The 15,216-nt window shown below is 36.0% G+C and overlaps 1 protein-coding gene across 1 annotated transcript in view; it reads right to left on the minus strand.

Annotated features, from left to right (window-relative positions):
- The window catches only part of GREB1 (growth regulating estrogen receptor binding 1), a 264,014-nt gene that overhangs the window by 73,603 nt on the left and 175,195 nt on the right, over nucleotides 1-15,216 (minus strand). Inside the window, exon 15 of the mRNA XM_053709674.1 lies at nucleotides 465-645. Within this exon, the coding sequence (XP_053565649.1) occupies nucleotides 465-645 (181 nt within the window). The remainder of the gene's footprint in view (nucleotides 1-464; nucleotides 646-15,216) is intronic.

The following is a 15,216-nucleotide window of genomic DNA, read 5'->3' on the forward strand; positions in this document are numbered from 1 at the left end:
GTTTTGCATTTCCTTGTCTTATCATCTCTGCAGAGGCCAATCGGAACACATGTGGCAGGGTTAAGGGTTAGGTATGTGAAGTCTGCAGTGTACACTTCCAATTCTCAGAAGTGTAAAGGCCACAATTTTCAAACTTGAGTTACAAGAAAATAAGGAAAGATAAATGATGAAAGTATAAAGCAAAGTTGTTCTACTACTAATAATTAAACATTTTATATAATAATCTCAAAGTGTTTCAGTATTTCATACCCCTTTAAATAAATAGATAGATAGATAGATACATAGATAGATAGACAGACAGACAGATTAGACACAGATTATTTTTATGGGTTTTATGTTCCTTCAAGATAGATAGATAGATAGATGATTGATAGGATAGATGATTGCTAGATAGACAGATAGATAGATAGATAGACAGACATTTTTATTTATGTTTAGTAAAGAAGAGTATTTTTATGTAATACCTGCTAAGATTCCAGTGAGCATGGTCATGAACCAGTACAAATAAAGTATGGGGGTTCTGAATAGATCTATGAAGAAAGAGCTTAAATTTGCTTTGGGCATCGGAATCTATTTTCATGACATATTGTTCCATGTTCTGCTTTGTATGCAAGTCTTTTTCTAGGCCAAGCTCCAATAAAATCCCTGTGCAAGAGAGTGGAAAAGGGTTTATGGTCATTATTTCTTCTGTTCACACTTCTCTGTCATACAAACCATTATAAATATAGAAAATAGTGAACGCTTTACTCTGGTTAGAGACACTGAAATGTAGTTTTCAAAAAACAATATCTTACAGGTATAAAAAGAGAAGAAAATTATTTTTAAGCAAATAACATAAAACTATAAATGCACCAACCTAAAAAAAGGAAACCAGTTTATGAATTAAAGAGACAGTACATGAATAGTTAAGAAATGTTTTTGTTACATATAAAACCATAAAAAACATTAAAATGCAATAAAGAGTTACACTTGCATTAAAAACCATAAGAGATGATGTCTCCCAACAGTTTTTATTATATTAATTAATATTATTACATTATTATTAATATTTTGGCGAGACAGATAACTATTGGAAGGAAACTGCTGAAGAGCCGAACATGACCTTAAAATGAATGTCAATTTAGATGAATCGGTGCCCGGTTTTTAATAATCCTATTAAAAACAAGGGCACTTTAAAAAGTATTTGAAGAAAACAAGTGAAATGTAAATGTTGATGAATTAAAGTGCCCATAGGATTATTAAAAACCAGGCACCGATTAATCTAAATTGACATTCATTTTAAGGTCATGTTTGGCTCTTCAGCAGTTTCCTTCCTTGACATTCACTTTAAGTAGCTGCAGTGCCTGATGATCCTTAGTGGGACTTTACCTATCTGTTTAACCTATTTGCAGGGGTTAAAAGGACATCATTTTTTATTAAAAAAAATGACATACTCTAATTTGTAACTTCTTTGTAAGCGTTAAACAAACAGTAACGTAGGGTCAATAGCAGTGTTCCCTCTAAGGCCAGTTTTGTGAGCAACCCAGCATTGAAAATGTGAATAAAGGAACCACACCTTGTCTGCATAAGTGAGAACCACGCGTTGTGAGAATTATTGATTTTATCTGTAATTTGATTACTATATTACAGTATAGGAGCGGCAAAAAGGCTATGTATACGTAAAAGGATAGAATTGGAAAAAACTAAACCAACACGAGGGGGTACAGTTTATCTAACGATAGTATCATCTATGGTTAGAATGGATCATAAGGACATAAATATCTACTAGTGCATAATTACACTAAGTGTTCTAATATATATATAAACGATATGAAAGATACATATAGTGATCTGACCACTTAAAAACAATATATTCTAATATCTTTAAAAGTAAATTTTTTTAAAAACTATATTGATAAAAAATGAGAAGGGTGATCCAATAGGTGATCAAGCGAGTAAAATGACCTAAAAGGTCCAGTAAAAAAAAAAATCGATATATATTGTACAAATAAAAGTAGATATATTGTACAAATGAATAGATAGAGATATTGATACAAATATGATATGGTATAATTAAGAACACACCAAAATTTGAACAAATAAATGTAAGCAGAAACAAGAACTGATATAGATCAGTTAAACAAACAATGCATAAGAGTGTAACTCCTTATAATACAAGGAGATGATGAGAAGGTGTCCGTTTTGTTTGCCGGTATTGCTTATGTGAACGTGTACATGTGAAAATGAAAAATTGTCCAAAATCAAAAAATCTATTAAAAAATCAATAAAAAACAAAATACAAATCCGTGGATAACGTGAAAAAAATTGTTAAAAAGTATATATAAAATAATTCAAGTATCCAATAAAAAGTGTCCTGTGGGTGTCCAAATTATTAAACAATCCAAGTGACCAAAGAGAAATACTATATTAAATGATACAGGTGTCCAGAAACAAAGGTGATCCTGTGTCCAAATGATGTGTATCCAAATGGTATTCTGATAACCCTAGTTAGGATTACGACTAATAAACAGCAAGGTAAGAAAGAAAGAAAGAAAGAAAGAAAGAAAGAAAGAAAGAAAAAACAATATACAAATTGACGTTTGCAGGTGGAAGCTATTAGAAATGCACTCAAAAAAGCAAACGATCCTGAAGAAATAGATAACTTCACAAATCCTAGTGGGAATACTCGTCGACGCGTTTCAGCCCTTATGTAGGGCCTTTCTCAAGACATTGAGAAAGGCCCTACATAAGGGCTGAAACGCGTCGACGAGTATCCCCACTAGGATTTGTGAGGTTATCTATTTCTTCAGGATCGTTTGCTTTGGTGAGTGCATTTTCAATAGCTTCCACCTGCAAACGTCAATTTGTATATTGTTTTTTTCATTCTTTTTTTAGGACCTTGCTGTTTATTAGTCGTAATCCTAACTAGTGTTATCAGGATACCATTTGGATATTCTATCCTGTTACGTATACATAGCCTTTTGGCGCTCCTATACTGTATCTATCTGCACTTTATTTCCAAGACCCAGTTAGCGGGCATTTTATAGTGTAGCTTGTATACTAATCCAGGCGCAGGTTTTTACACTCCCAGATTGTAATACTATTCTATATTAAATTGATTTTATCTTTTGCTAAGATCTGAGTTTTTGTTGGGAACTTTTTCTATTCACAGCTCTCTCGGATGCCCTTACAATAATAATAGTGTGAGATACAGATCTGCCTTTCCATGGTTGGAGTGATCTGGGCAGCTTCTAAAGGTTCAGCAGGCCTTCACAGCACATTTATGTGCATATTAGTTTGTATTATATAGCATTTAATTTAGCCATTTCTATACAGACTTATTTCACTATTGTGCACCCTCTTTTTATTTCTTTTCCTGCATTGTGTATCATTTGCTAATTGCTCTAATTAACTGTTTCACTGCTGGGCCGCTCACAAAACTGGCCTTAGAGGGAACACTCGTCAATAGTTGTACAACTTCAATAAGAAGTTGTGTCGTTTTTCATGTCGTTTTTCAAATATTATGGCCCTTTAAAGGACATTAAAACACTACAACAGAATTTATACTTACTGATAAATGTATTTCTTTCTGGATGAGGAGAGTTCATGGGTATCCATAACATGTGGGATATATTTCCAGCCAGCAGGTGGAGGTCAAGAACCCTCAAAATAGCTTTCAATCCCTCCCAACTCTACTCCTCTCCAGTAAACATATAGCTGAGCAGAGGGGAGAGGTAGAAAAAATTTGAAGGAAAGGCTGAAAGCAGGGTTAAGAAGTGCAAATAAGAACAATTGCCCTTAGATTCTACAAAAATAGGGCAGGTCCCATAGACTCTCCTCACCCCGAAAGAAATTAATTGGTAAGTATAAATTCTGTTTTCTTTCGTATGATGAGGAGAGTCCATGGGTGTCCATAACATGTGGGATACAATACCAAAGCTGAGAGTCCATGTAAAGGACAGGTGGGACAAATAAAGGGCAGTTCCTATTTGTAGGACACTGCAACCTGAAGGACTTTCCTGCCAAAAGCATCTTCTGAAGAAGCAAAAACATAAAAACGGTAACATTTGGAATAAGTATGAAGAGAAGACTGAGTTGCCACTTTGCAAAAATGTTCCAAGGAAGCCTCATTTTCAAAGGCCCAAGAAGTAGATACAGATATAGTGGAATGTGCAGTAACTCATTTTGAAGGCGGCTTTCCCATATTGTCTGTTTCAGCCAAGAAGCTAAAGCCACTGCTGTGGCCTTTTGACCCTTTCTATTACCTGAAAATGGACAAATAAGTTATAAGTCTGTCTAAAATCTTTAGTATCCTGAAGATAGTATTTTAAGGCTCTAACCACATCCAAATTGTGAAGAAGACGTTCCTTAGAAATTGAAGGATTTGGGCACAGAGAAAGAACAACACTTTTCTGGTTAATGTTTTCAGAAGATTCAACATTAGGAAGAAAATCATATTTGGTTCTAAGAACCGCTTTATCCTGATGAAAACACAAAAACGGAGGATCAACAGAAAGTGCTGAGAGTTCAGAAACTCGTTTAGCTGAAGAGATGGCTAGAAGAAAAAGAACCTTCCAATACAACAATTCTAGGTCAAATGTATGCATAGGTTCAAAGGGATGACCTTGCAAAACAGACAGAACCAGATTAAGTTGGAGAAACAGGTCTAATAACAGGGCAAATTCTCACCAAGCCCTGAACAAAAGTTTAAACATCAGGCAACTTAGCCAACTTCTTATGAAATTAAACAGACAAGGCAGAAATTTGACCTTTTAAAGAGGTAGCCGATAAACCTTTCTCCAAGCCATCTTGGAGAAACTGACGAATAAGGAATTCTAAATGAATACTAAGAAAAACCTTTAGAAGAACACCAAAGAAAATAAGATTTCCAAATTTTATGGTTAATATTATGAGTAACCGGTTTCCTGGCTTGCAGAAGAGTAGAGATTATAGAATCTAAGAAAAGCCTCTTCACTGAGGACAAGCAACGTGTTCAAGCTCCACGCCATCCAATTCAGAGATCGGAGATCCTGAAAGATTGCACAAAGTTCTACAACGTTGATGTGTAACCTCGCCTCCTGAGGAAACCACACTCACTGTGCCCTCCGGAACTCCCAAACAGCACCCTAACCTTTTAGAATTGCGTCTGTACTTATTACTCTCCAAGTAGGCTGAAGAAAAAAGGCTCCAAAGTTCAAAAAAGGACTATCTCTTCATCATGAGAGAGATTGTTTGACTGATGAACTGAGCTCTGATTTCTGCTCTAGATGAAAATAATCCTTTGACCACTGATGAAGCATGGATAGATGAAGGGTACGAAGATAAAAATGAGAAAAGGGTACTGCGTCTGACGCTGCTACCATAAGACACACTACTTCCATGCATTGTGCCACAGATGGGGAATGCGCCATCTATAGATAAAAACAGTTTTTTTGTAGTTTGTATTTGTGAGTTTCTGTGAGAAACAAACGCATTTGAACAGAGTCTATTATTAATCTCAGACAGACTACAGTTGAAGCTGGGAATAAAGATGCTCCATCCATGAACCTGAAGGAAGGACTTTTGTAAAGTATTTTTAAAGGACCAGTAAACACAGTAGATTTGCATAATCTACAAATACAAGATAACAAGACAATACAATAGCATTTACTCTGAATTTCAAATGAATAGTAGATATTTCCACTCCCCCGTAACCATGTGATAGCAATCAGCCAATCACAAATACATATACGTATAGTCTGTGAATTCTTGCACATGCTGAGTAGGAGCTGGTGACTCAAAAAGTGTAAATATAAAAGACTGTGCACATTTTTTTTAATGGAAGTAAATTGGAAAGTTGTTTAAAATTACATGCTGTATCGGAATCATGAAAATTGAATTTGACCTGAGTGTCTCTTTAAACGCAGGTGAAAAATCAGTGTTATTCCCTTGAGTTATATAGACAGGCATGGGCGCTAGATGTCTGCCAGGCAAACTAAGGCCTAGATTTAGAGTTCGGCGGTAGCCGTCAAAACCAGCGTTAGAGGCTCCTAACGCTGGTTTTGGGCGCCCGCTGGTATTTGGAGTCAGTGATTAAAGGGTCTAACGCTCACTTTTCAGCCGCGACTTTTCCATACCGCAGATCCCCCTACGCCATTTGCGTAGCCTATCTTTTCAATGGGATCTTTCTAACGCTGGTATTTAGAGTCGTTTCTGCAGTGAGCGTTAGAGCTCTAACGACAAGATTCCAGCCGCCTGAAAAAAGCAGGAGTTAAGAGCTTTCTGGCTAACGCCGGTTTCTAAAGCTCTTAACTACTGTACCCTAAAGTACACTAACACCCATAAACTACCTATGTACCCCTAAACCGAGGTCCCCCCACATCGCCGCCACTCGATTAAAATTTTTAACCCCTAATCTGCCGACCGCCACCTACGTTATACTTATGTACCCCTAATCTGCTGCCCCTAACCCCGCCGACCCCTATATTATATTTATTAACCCCTAACTTGCCCCCCACAACGTCGCCGCAAGCTACTTAAAATAATTAACCCCTAATCTTCCGACCGCAATTCGCCGCCACCTACGTTATCCCTATGTACCCCTAATCTGCTGCCCCTAACATCGCCGACCCCTATGTTATATTTATTAACCCCTAATCTGCCCCCCACAACGTCGCCGACACCTACCTACACTTATTAACCCCTAATCTGCCGACCGGAGCTCACCGCTATTCTAATAAATGTATTAACCCCTAAAGCTAAGTCTAACCCTAACACTAACACCCCCCTAAGTTAAATATAATTTTTATCTAACGAAATAAATTAACTCTTATTAAATAAATGATTCCTATTTAAAGCTAAATACTTACCTGTAAAATAAATCCTAATATAGCTACAATATAAATTACATTTATATTATAGCTATTTTAGGATTAATATTTATTTTACAGGCAACTTTGTAATTATTTTAACCAGGTACAATAGCTATTAAATAGTTAAGAACTATTTAATAGTTACCTAGTTAAAATAATTACAAATTTACCTGTAAAATAAATCCTAACCTAAGATATAATTAAACCTAACACTACCCTATCAATAAAATAATTAAATAAACTACCTACAATTACCTACAATTAACCTAACACTACACTATCAATAAATTAATTAAACACAATTGCTACAAATAAATACAATTAAATAAACTATCTAAAGTACAAAAAATAAAAAAGAACTAAGTTACAGAAAATAAAAAAATATTTACAAACATAAGAAAAATATTACAACAATTTTAAACTAATTACACCTACTCTAAGCCCCCTAATAAAATAACAAAGACCCCCAAAATAAAAAATTCCCTACCCTATTCTAAAATACAAAAATTACAAGCTCTTTTACCTTACCAGCCCTGAACAGGGCCCTTTGCGGGGCATGCCCCAAGAATTTCAGCTCTTTTGCCTGTAAAAAAAAACATACAATACCCCCCCCCCAACATTACAACCCACCACCCACATACCCCTAATCTAACCCAAACCCCCTTAAATAAACCTAACACTAATCCCCTGAAGATCTTCCTACCTTGTCTTCACCATCCAGGTATCACCGATCCGTCCTGGCTCCAAGATCTTCATCCAACCCAAGCGGGGGTTGGCGATCCATAATCCGGTGCTCCAAAGCCTTCCTCCTATCCGGCAAGAAGAGGACATCCGGACCGGCAAACATCTTCTCCAAGCGGCATCTTCTATGTTCTTCCATCCGATGACGACCGGCTCCATCTTGAAGACCTCCAGCGCGGATCCATCCTCTTCTTCCGACGACTAGACGACGAATGACGGTTCCTTTAAGGGACGTCATCCAAGATGGCGTCCCTCGAATTCCGATTGGCTGATAGGATTCTATCAGTCAATCGGAATTAAGGTAGGAATTTTCTGATTGGCTGATGGAATCAGCCAATCAGAATCAAGTTCAATCCGATTGGCTGATCCAATCAGCCAATCAGATTGAGCTCGCATTCTATTGGCTGTTCCGATCAGCCAATAGAATGCGAGCTCAATCTGATTGGCTGATTGGATCAGCCAATCGGATTGAACTTGATTCTGATTGGCTGATTCCATCAGCCAATCAGAATATTCCTACCTTAATTCCGATTGGCTGATAGAATCCTATCAGCCAATCGGAATTCGAGGGACGCCATCTTGGATGACGTCCCTTAAAGGAACCGTCATTCGTCGTCTAGTCGTCGGAAGAAGAGGATGGATCCGCGCTGGAGGTCTTCAAGATGGAGCCGGTCGTCATCGGATGGAAGAACATAGAAGATGCCGCTTGGAGAAGATGTTTGCCGGTCCGGATGTCCTCTTCTTGCCGGATAGGAGGAAGACTTTGGAGCACCGGATTATGGATCGCCAACCCCCGCTTGGGTTGGATGAAGATCTTGGAGCCAGGACGGATCGGTGATACCTGGATGGTGAAGACAAGGTAGGAAGATCTTCAGGGGATTAGTGTTAGGTTTATTTAAGGGGGTTTGGGTTAGATTAGGGGTATGTGGGTGGTGGGTTGTAATGTTGGGGGGGGGGTATTGTATGTTTTTTTTTACAGGCAAAAGAGCTGAAATTCTTGGGGCATGCCCCGCAAAGGGCCCTGTTCAGGGCTGGTAAGGTAAAAGAGCTTGTAATTTTTGTATTTTAGAATAGGGTAGGGAATTTTTTATTTTGGGGGTCTTTGTTATTTTATTAGGGGGCTTAGAGTAGGTGTAATTAGTTTAAAATTGTTGTAATATTTTTCTTATGTTTGTAAATATTTTTTTATTTTCTGTAACTTAGTTCTTTTTTATTTTTTGTACTTTAGATAGTTTATTTAATTGTATTTATTTGTAGCAATTGTGTTTAATTAATTTATTGATAGTGTAGTGTTAGGTTAATTGTAGGTAATTGTAGGTAGTTTATTTAATTATTTTATTGATAGGGTAGTGTTAGGTTTAATTATATCTTAGGTTAGGATTTATTTTACAGGTAAATTTGTAATTATTTTAACTAGGTAACTATTAAATAGTTCTTAACTATTTAATAGCTATTGTACCTGGTTAAAATAATTACAAAGTTGCCTGTAAAATAAATATTAATCCTAAAATAGCTATAATATAAATGTAATTTATATTGTAGCTATATTAGGATTTATTTTACAGGTAAGTATTTAGCTTTAAATAGGAATCATTTATTTAATAAGAGTTAATTTATTTCGTTAGATAAAAATTATATTTAACTTAGGGGGGTGTTAGTGTTAGGGTTAGACTTAGCTTTAGGGGTTAATACATTTATTAGAATAGCGGTGAGCTCCGGTCGGCAGATTAGGGGTTAATAATTGAAGGTAGGTGTCGGCGATGTTAGGGAGGGCAGATTAGGGGTTAATACTATTTATGATAGGGTTAGTGAGGCGGATTAGGGGTTAATACATTTATTATAGTAGCGCTCAGGTCCGCTCGGCAGATTAGGGGTTAATAAGTGTAGGTAGGTGTCGGCGACGTTGTGGGGGGCAGATTAGGGGTTAATAAATATAACATAGGGGTCGGTGATGTTAGGGCAGCAGATTAGGGGTACATAGAGATAACGTAGGTGGCGGCGGTTTACGGAGCGGCAGATTAGGGGTTAAAAGTGTAATGCAGGGGTCAGCGATAGCGGGGGCGGCAGATTAGGGGTTAATAAGTGTAAGGTTAGGGGTGTTTAGACTCGGGGTACATGTTAGAGTGTTAGGTGCAGACGTAGGAAGTGTTTCCCCATAGGAAACAATGGGGCTGCGTTAGGAGCTGAACGCTGCTTTTTTGCAGGTGTTAGGTTTTTTTTCAGCTCAAACAGCCCCATTGTTTCCTATGGGAGAATCGTGCACGAGCACGTTTTTGATGCCGGCCGCGTCCGTAAGCAACTCTGGTATCGAGAGTTGCATTTGCGGTAAAAATGCCCTACGCTCCTTTTTTGGAGCCTAACGCAGCATTTGTTTTAACTCTCGATACCAGAGTTAAATTTATGGTGCGGCCAGAAAAAAGCCCGCGGAGCGTTAACAGCCCTTTTACCGCCGAACTCTAAATCTAGGCCTAACAGAATTATAGTTTGGAAACTGGAAATGTGGGAAACAGTTAAAGTGAAAGTAAATCCTAGCGTTTTACAAACGCTAGGATTTACTATTGAAACAAATAAAGGGCACTTTCATTCATGAAGTATAAGATACTTCATGTAGAAAGCTCCTTTATTTGATTCAATCAATCGCCACTCTTAGCTCCTACAGCAGAGCACGGCTAAAACAAAATTGGCTAACAGGTGACGTTTTCACCTTTTAGCCAATAGCAATGCAGTAAATCCGGCTCCCATGGGCGCCAAGCTGGATTTACTGCACGGCTATTGGCTAAGAGGTGAAAACATCACCTCTTAGCCAAAAAAATTTTTAGCCGTGGGCTGCTGTAGCAGCTAAAAACGGCAATTGATTGAATCAAATAAAGGAGCTTTCTACATGAAGTATCTTATACTTCATGAATGAAAGTGCCCTTTAATTGTTTCAATAGTAAATCCTAGCGTTTGTAAAACGCTAGGATTTACTTTCACTTTAAAGGGACATAAAACAAGTTGGGATAGAGACAAAATATAATAGTATGTACATTAATTACTTTACCTGCAAATTTATACTGCAGTTCCTCGCTATTAACCCTTTCTTTTAAGTTTCTGAATTGAAAAGCTCTAACTCCCAATTCCTTTGATGACTGTATCTATATCTATGGTTGCTTTTGGTAGAAAACAAAAGTGAATAGGGATTATCTGCTGGAGCATCCCTAGAAGCTGTGAACTCATTGAAATACAATGCCTGTGTCTAAACACTGATAAGAGGGGTGGAGTTGGCTGCTCCAGGCAGCTTAACTATGTAATACATTTTGCTTATTTTTGAAAATTATTTTAATATATTTGCCAGCAATTTTTAAACAATTTATTTATGCAAACTATTTTTAATTAATTAGCCCTTTTAGGATATGAACAGATCTCAACCTGTTTTATGTCCCTTTAACACATAGCTGATTAATCTGGTCCACTGGAACAGTTTTGCAAAACAAACAGGGAAAATGAACAGCATTTGTTTCTTGAGCTGCATTAAAATCCCTGGAAGTTCCCTCTAATGGGTCAGACATATTAAATGGGGTATATATAAGTAAAACTGTGAAATACTGAAGTACAGATTAAATGTACAACACCTAAAAAAAACAATTGTATTAACAACAATAATACAAGTAACAGCCCTTAAATACACCTATTAACCCTGTAAAAGGTTCAAATGTAGAAAGGTAGGCCCCAATTTTTTTTATAAAAATCTATAAAATATAAATAAATAATATTTTTAAAACACATAAAAGCTTATGTAAATATTTCCAACCCACTTAGCAGCTCTTGTGAGGGTACTCACAACCAAGGAATGGTTAAATTATAGACAAGCAGATTAGAAAAAAGTCTATAGTACCTCAGATAAAAAATCTCTTGTTTTCAGAGCGGTGGAGATGAGGAGAAAGGGCGCCAAGGAAAGGTGGCAACAAAAAGAAAACAGCCTGAAGTAAAAAAAAAAATGAAAAACACAGATTTTGTAAAAAAAAAAAGTAAAACCTTATCCAGATGGCACATAAGTGATCCCTAACCTAACTGCTATGAAAAGAAAGAGAACCGCTAACCACATAGCGCAATCAACGGTTCTCTTAAAGAGACAGTAACACATTTTTAAAAAGTATTGAAAAAGTAAATGTTTGTGGAAAAAAACATAAGAAAGCTGCTAAGGGAAGTGTAGAGAATGATATTGGAAAATTTGGAGCCCAGATATGGTATCTATGGAATAGGATACCAGTGATAGTAAATAGGCTATGTGTGTGGTGTCTGAGTCACTTATCTTGATTGCAGTACCCCTCCACTGATCTTACCAACTTTTATTTATATAATAATACTAGGTTTGCCTACTGGTTAAAACAGAAATGGAGAGACTATTGTACACATAACATCACATACCTCAATAAAGTCCAAATTTTTTGGGAAGCATCTAAAGCGGTGTTAAGGGGAGAAATTAAGTCATATGTGAATAGTAGAAAAAAGAAAGCACTAGCCAGGGAAAGACAGCTATCTAATCAGGTCAAAAATGCATATAAAAAGTTTTATAATAATCCATCAGATATAAATTGGGGGAACTATAATAAGGCAAGACAGGAAAGGGATATTGTGCTAAGACAAAAATCTCAGGAAGAAGAGCAAAATATTAGTACTAAGTTTAAAGGATTTCATGGCTGCTCGGCTAAGTATTTAGCCAGCATAATTAAAAATAGAAAGAAGAAAAATGTCATATTAGCTATTAAAGATGGCGACCAGAGGTATACAGACTCTAGAGATATTAGCAAGTTATTTTTTAATTATTACCAGCAGTTATATACAAATACTAGTGGGGATGAGATTAATCAAGAAAACTTCTGGTCACAAGTCACAATACCTCGAATTACTTAGGAACAACTTACAGCCCTGAATGCACCTATTACTATACAAGAGATAGTTAAGGCAATTAACGAGGCTAACCTGAATAAAGCAGCAGGTCCAGACTGTCTGCCGTCAGAATATTTGAAAATCCTGGTAGAGGAGGTTAGTCCGATACTAGAAAAACTTTTTAATAATTATTTTATACATAACAATCCAATGTCAGCTTATTTCTCAGCGGCAAACATTACGTTAATACCAAAAAAGGTAAAAATATGGAAGATTTATCATCATATAGGCCAATATCGGTCTTGAACGCAGACTACAAAATCTTAACATCAATTGTGGCTGCTAGATTAATGAATTGTCTTGATGGAATCATTCACTCGGATCAAACGGGCTTCATGGCATCTAGAAAATCATCAAAAAACATCAGCAAAGTAATAACCTTTTTAGATTATATATGGAATATAAAAAATACCAAAGGGAAACAATCAAAATACGATACAGCCTTACTAACGCTTGATGCCGAGAAGGCCTTTGACTCGATTGAATGGGACTATCTTTTCAAAGCATTGGAAAAATTTGGATTCAAAAATCATTTTGTTCACTTTATACACAATTTATATAGGAACCCAGTATCTTTTCTATTGATTAACGGATCACTAACTAGGGCAATCTCATTAAAAAAAGGCACAAGACAGGGCTGCCCACTCTCCCCGCTACTGTTTAATATTGCTCTTAAACCTCTGGCCATCCGGTTAAGACAGGTATGCATAGGGACCCCTTTAGTTACACCAACATTAAAAATTCTTCTATACGCTGATGATATTATAATTTTTCTATATAATACTTCCCAGGTAATACCTGTAATCTTAACATATTTAAATCTTTTTAGTACGTTTTCAGGATATAAAATAAACTATACTAAAAGTGAACTGATGTGGCTACAGAAGACTAAATATAGTATACAGGAACTTCCGTTTAAAGTTGTCGACACTCTTACATATCTAGGTTTATATCTGCATAAAAAACCCCAGAACTGGTATAATTTAAATTATCAAATGCTTATTCAAAAGATCAAGACAAACCTAGAAATTTGGACAGCTTTTCCCTTATCTATAACAGCTAGAGTTAGTCTATTAAAAACAATTATTTTTCCACAATTATTATATCCTCTGCAGAATCTACCGTTACTCTTAAAGAAATCAGATATTAATAAAATAAATGCCATGTTTAGTAAGTTCATATGGCATGGTAGGAAAGCATGTATTTCTATCAATAAATTGACTCAAAAACGTAATACTGCACTACCCAATATTAGTTTGTATAACCTGGCCGCTTTGGTCAAAATTGCATTTGACTGGTTAGCAGAAACCAATTGGTTTTCTTCAACTGATCTTGAAAGCTATATGATCTACCCTTATTCACTTAAAGCTATTTTACATAACTCCCCAGGTGAAATCCCGATTAATATACGTAACTTAATATCTTTTAATAATATATTGATAGCATGGCGCAAATTTTGCCACTTAATTGGAGCAAACTATTTGTTTTCCGAATATCTTCCAATAAAAGGCAATGCGGAATTCATTCCTGGAAATACCCAGGCAGTATTTAAAACCTGGGAAGAAAAGGGTTTGAAATATGTCTATCAAATACTACTAGACTCTGGTCAGTCACTTTCATTTGAATCGCTTGTAAGGCAATTTGATCTTCCTAGAAATAGTCTCTTTGCTTATTTACAAGTACGACATTTTATTGGTAGTAAAGGTTGGATTCTGGATAGATGTGGTGCATGGTCTGATATTAGAATATATATACAAAAGTTTTCAGGTGGAACTTCGTCAATTTCATTAATATAATAATATAATGTTGGCTAAACAAAGTCAATTTTTTTAAGATAAAATATCCGATACTTGGATACCCTATTTCCCTGACATGAACCATGAAAAAATAAAGACAAGTTTTTTAGCCCTAAGTAAATGTAAGATCTCAATAAATTGGAAAGAATCACACATGAAGCTGCTGAATAACTATTATTATACCCCATCTAGACTAAGAAGAATGTTCACATCACAAACATTCTCCTGACCAAGTTGTACGTATTTAAAGGCAGATATCTTGCACATGTTTGGACGTTGCCCCAAGATTAATCAATTCTGGAAAAAGGTTATTTTTTGGCTTAATAAAACCTTTAGGGTTGACATCTCTATTGGGTTAGAAGAGATCATATTTCTTAAAAATCATACAGATAATCAAGCCCTACATGAAAATATACTTAATACAATAATCTTACTGACCAGACATTTAATACTGAAAACATGGAAGGGAAAAACAGCCCCTAGTTTTCCACTCTTTATTAAAGAAATACAAAACCAAATCATATTTGAATCCTTTCATACGCAATTAGCAGGGGAAAAAAAAATTAAAACATTTTTAATAAGATGGCTCCCTATAATTAAAACATATTCCGCCCAAGTTCAAAGATGTATATTGAATCCCTTCTTGAGCTCTGATAGCTTTGCAGAATTAGTACTACTAGGTGAATTTCCAGCATCTTGGATCTCACTTTATAGAGAAGTATACTAAGGGTCATTAAATATCTTAAAGGTTATTGCTTTTGAATCGTATCTCATGGGCCAGGGCCTGGGTTTCTGGGAGACAGGGGGGAATCTATTTTTATTTTTTTTTTATTTTTCTTCTTCTCTTTTATTTTCAGGTTTAAAAACTGTTAATCCAAAAGTATATGTATAAATAAGAAGGCAACTCCTGAATTAAAGGT

This window comes from Bombina bombina, chromosome 4, assembly GCF_027579735.1.
Source record: "Bombina bombina isolate aBomBom1 chromosome 4, aBomBom1.pri, whole genome shotgun sequence".
NCBI lineage: Eukaryota > Metazoa > Chordata > Amphibia > Anura > Bombinatoridae > Bombina > Bombina bombina.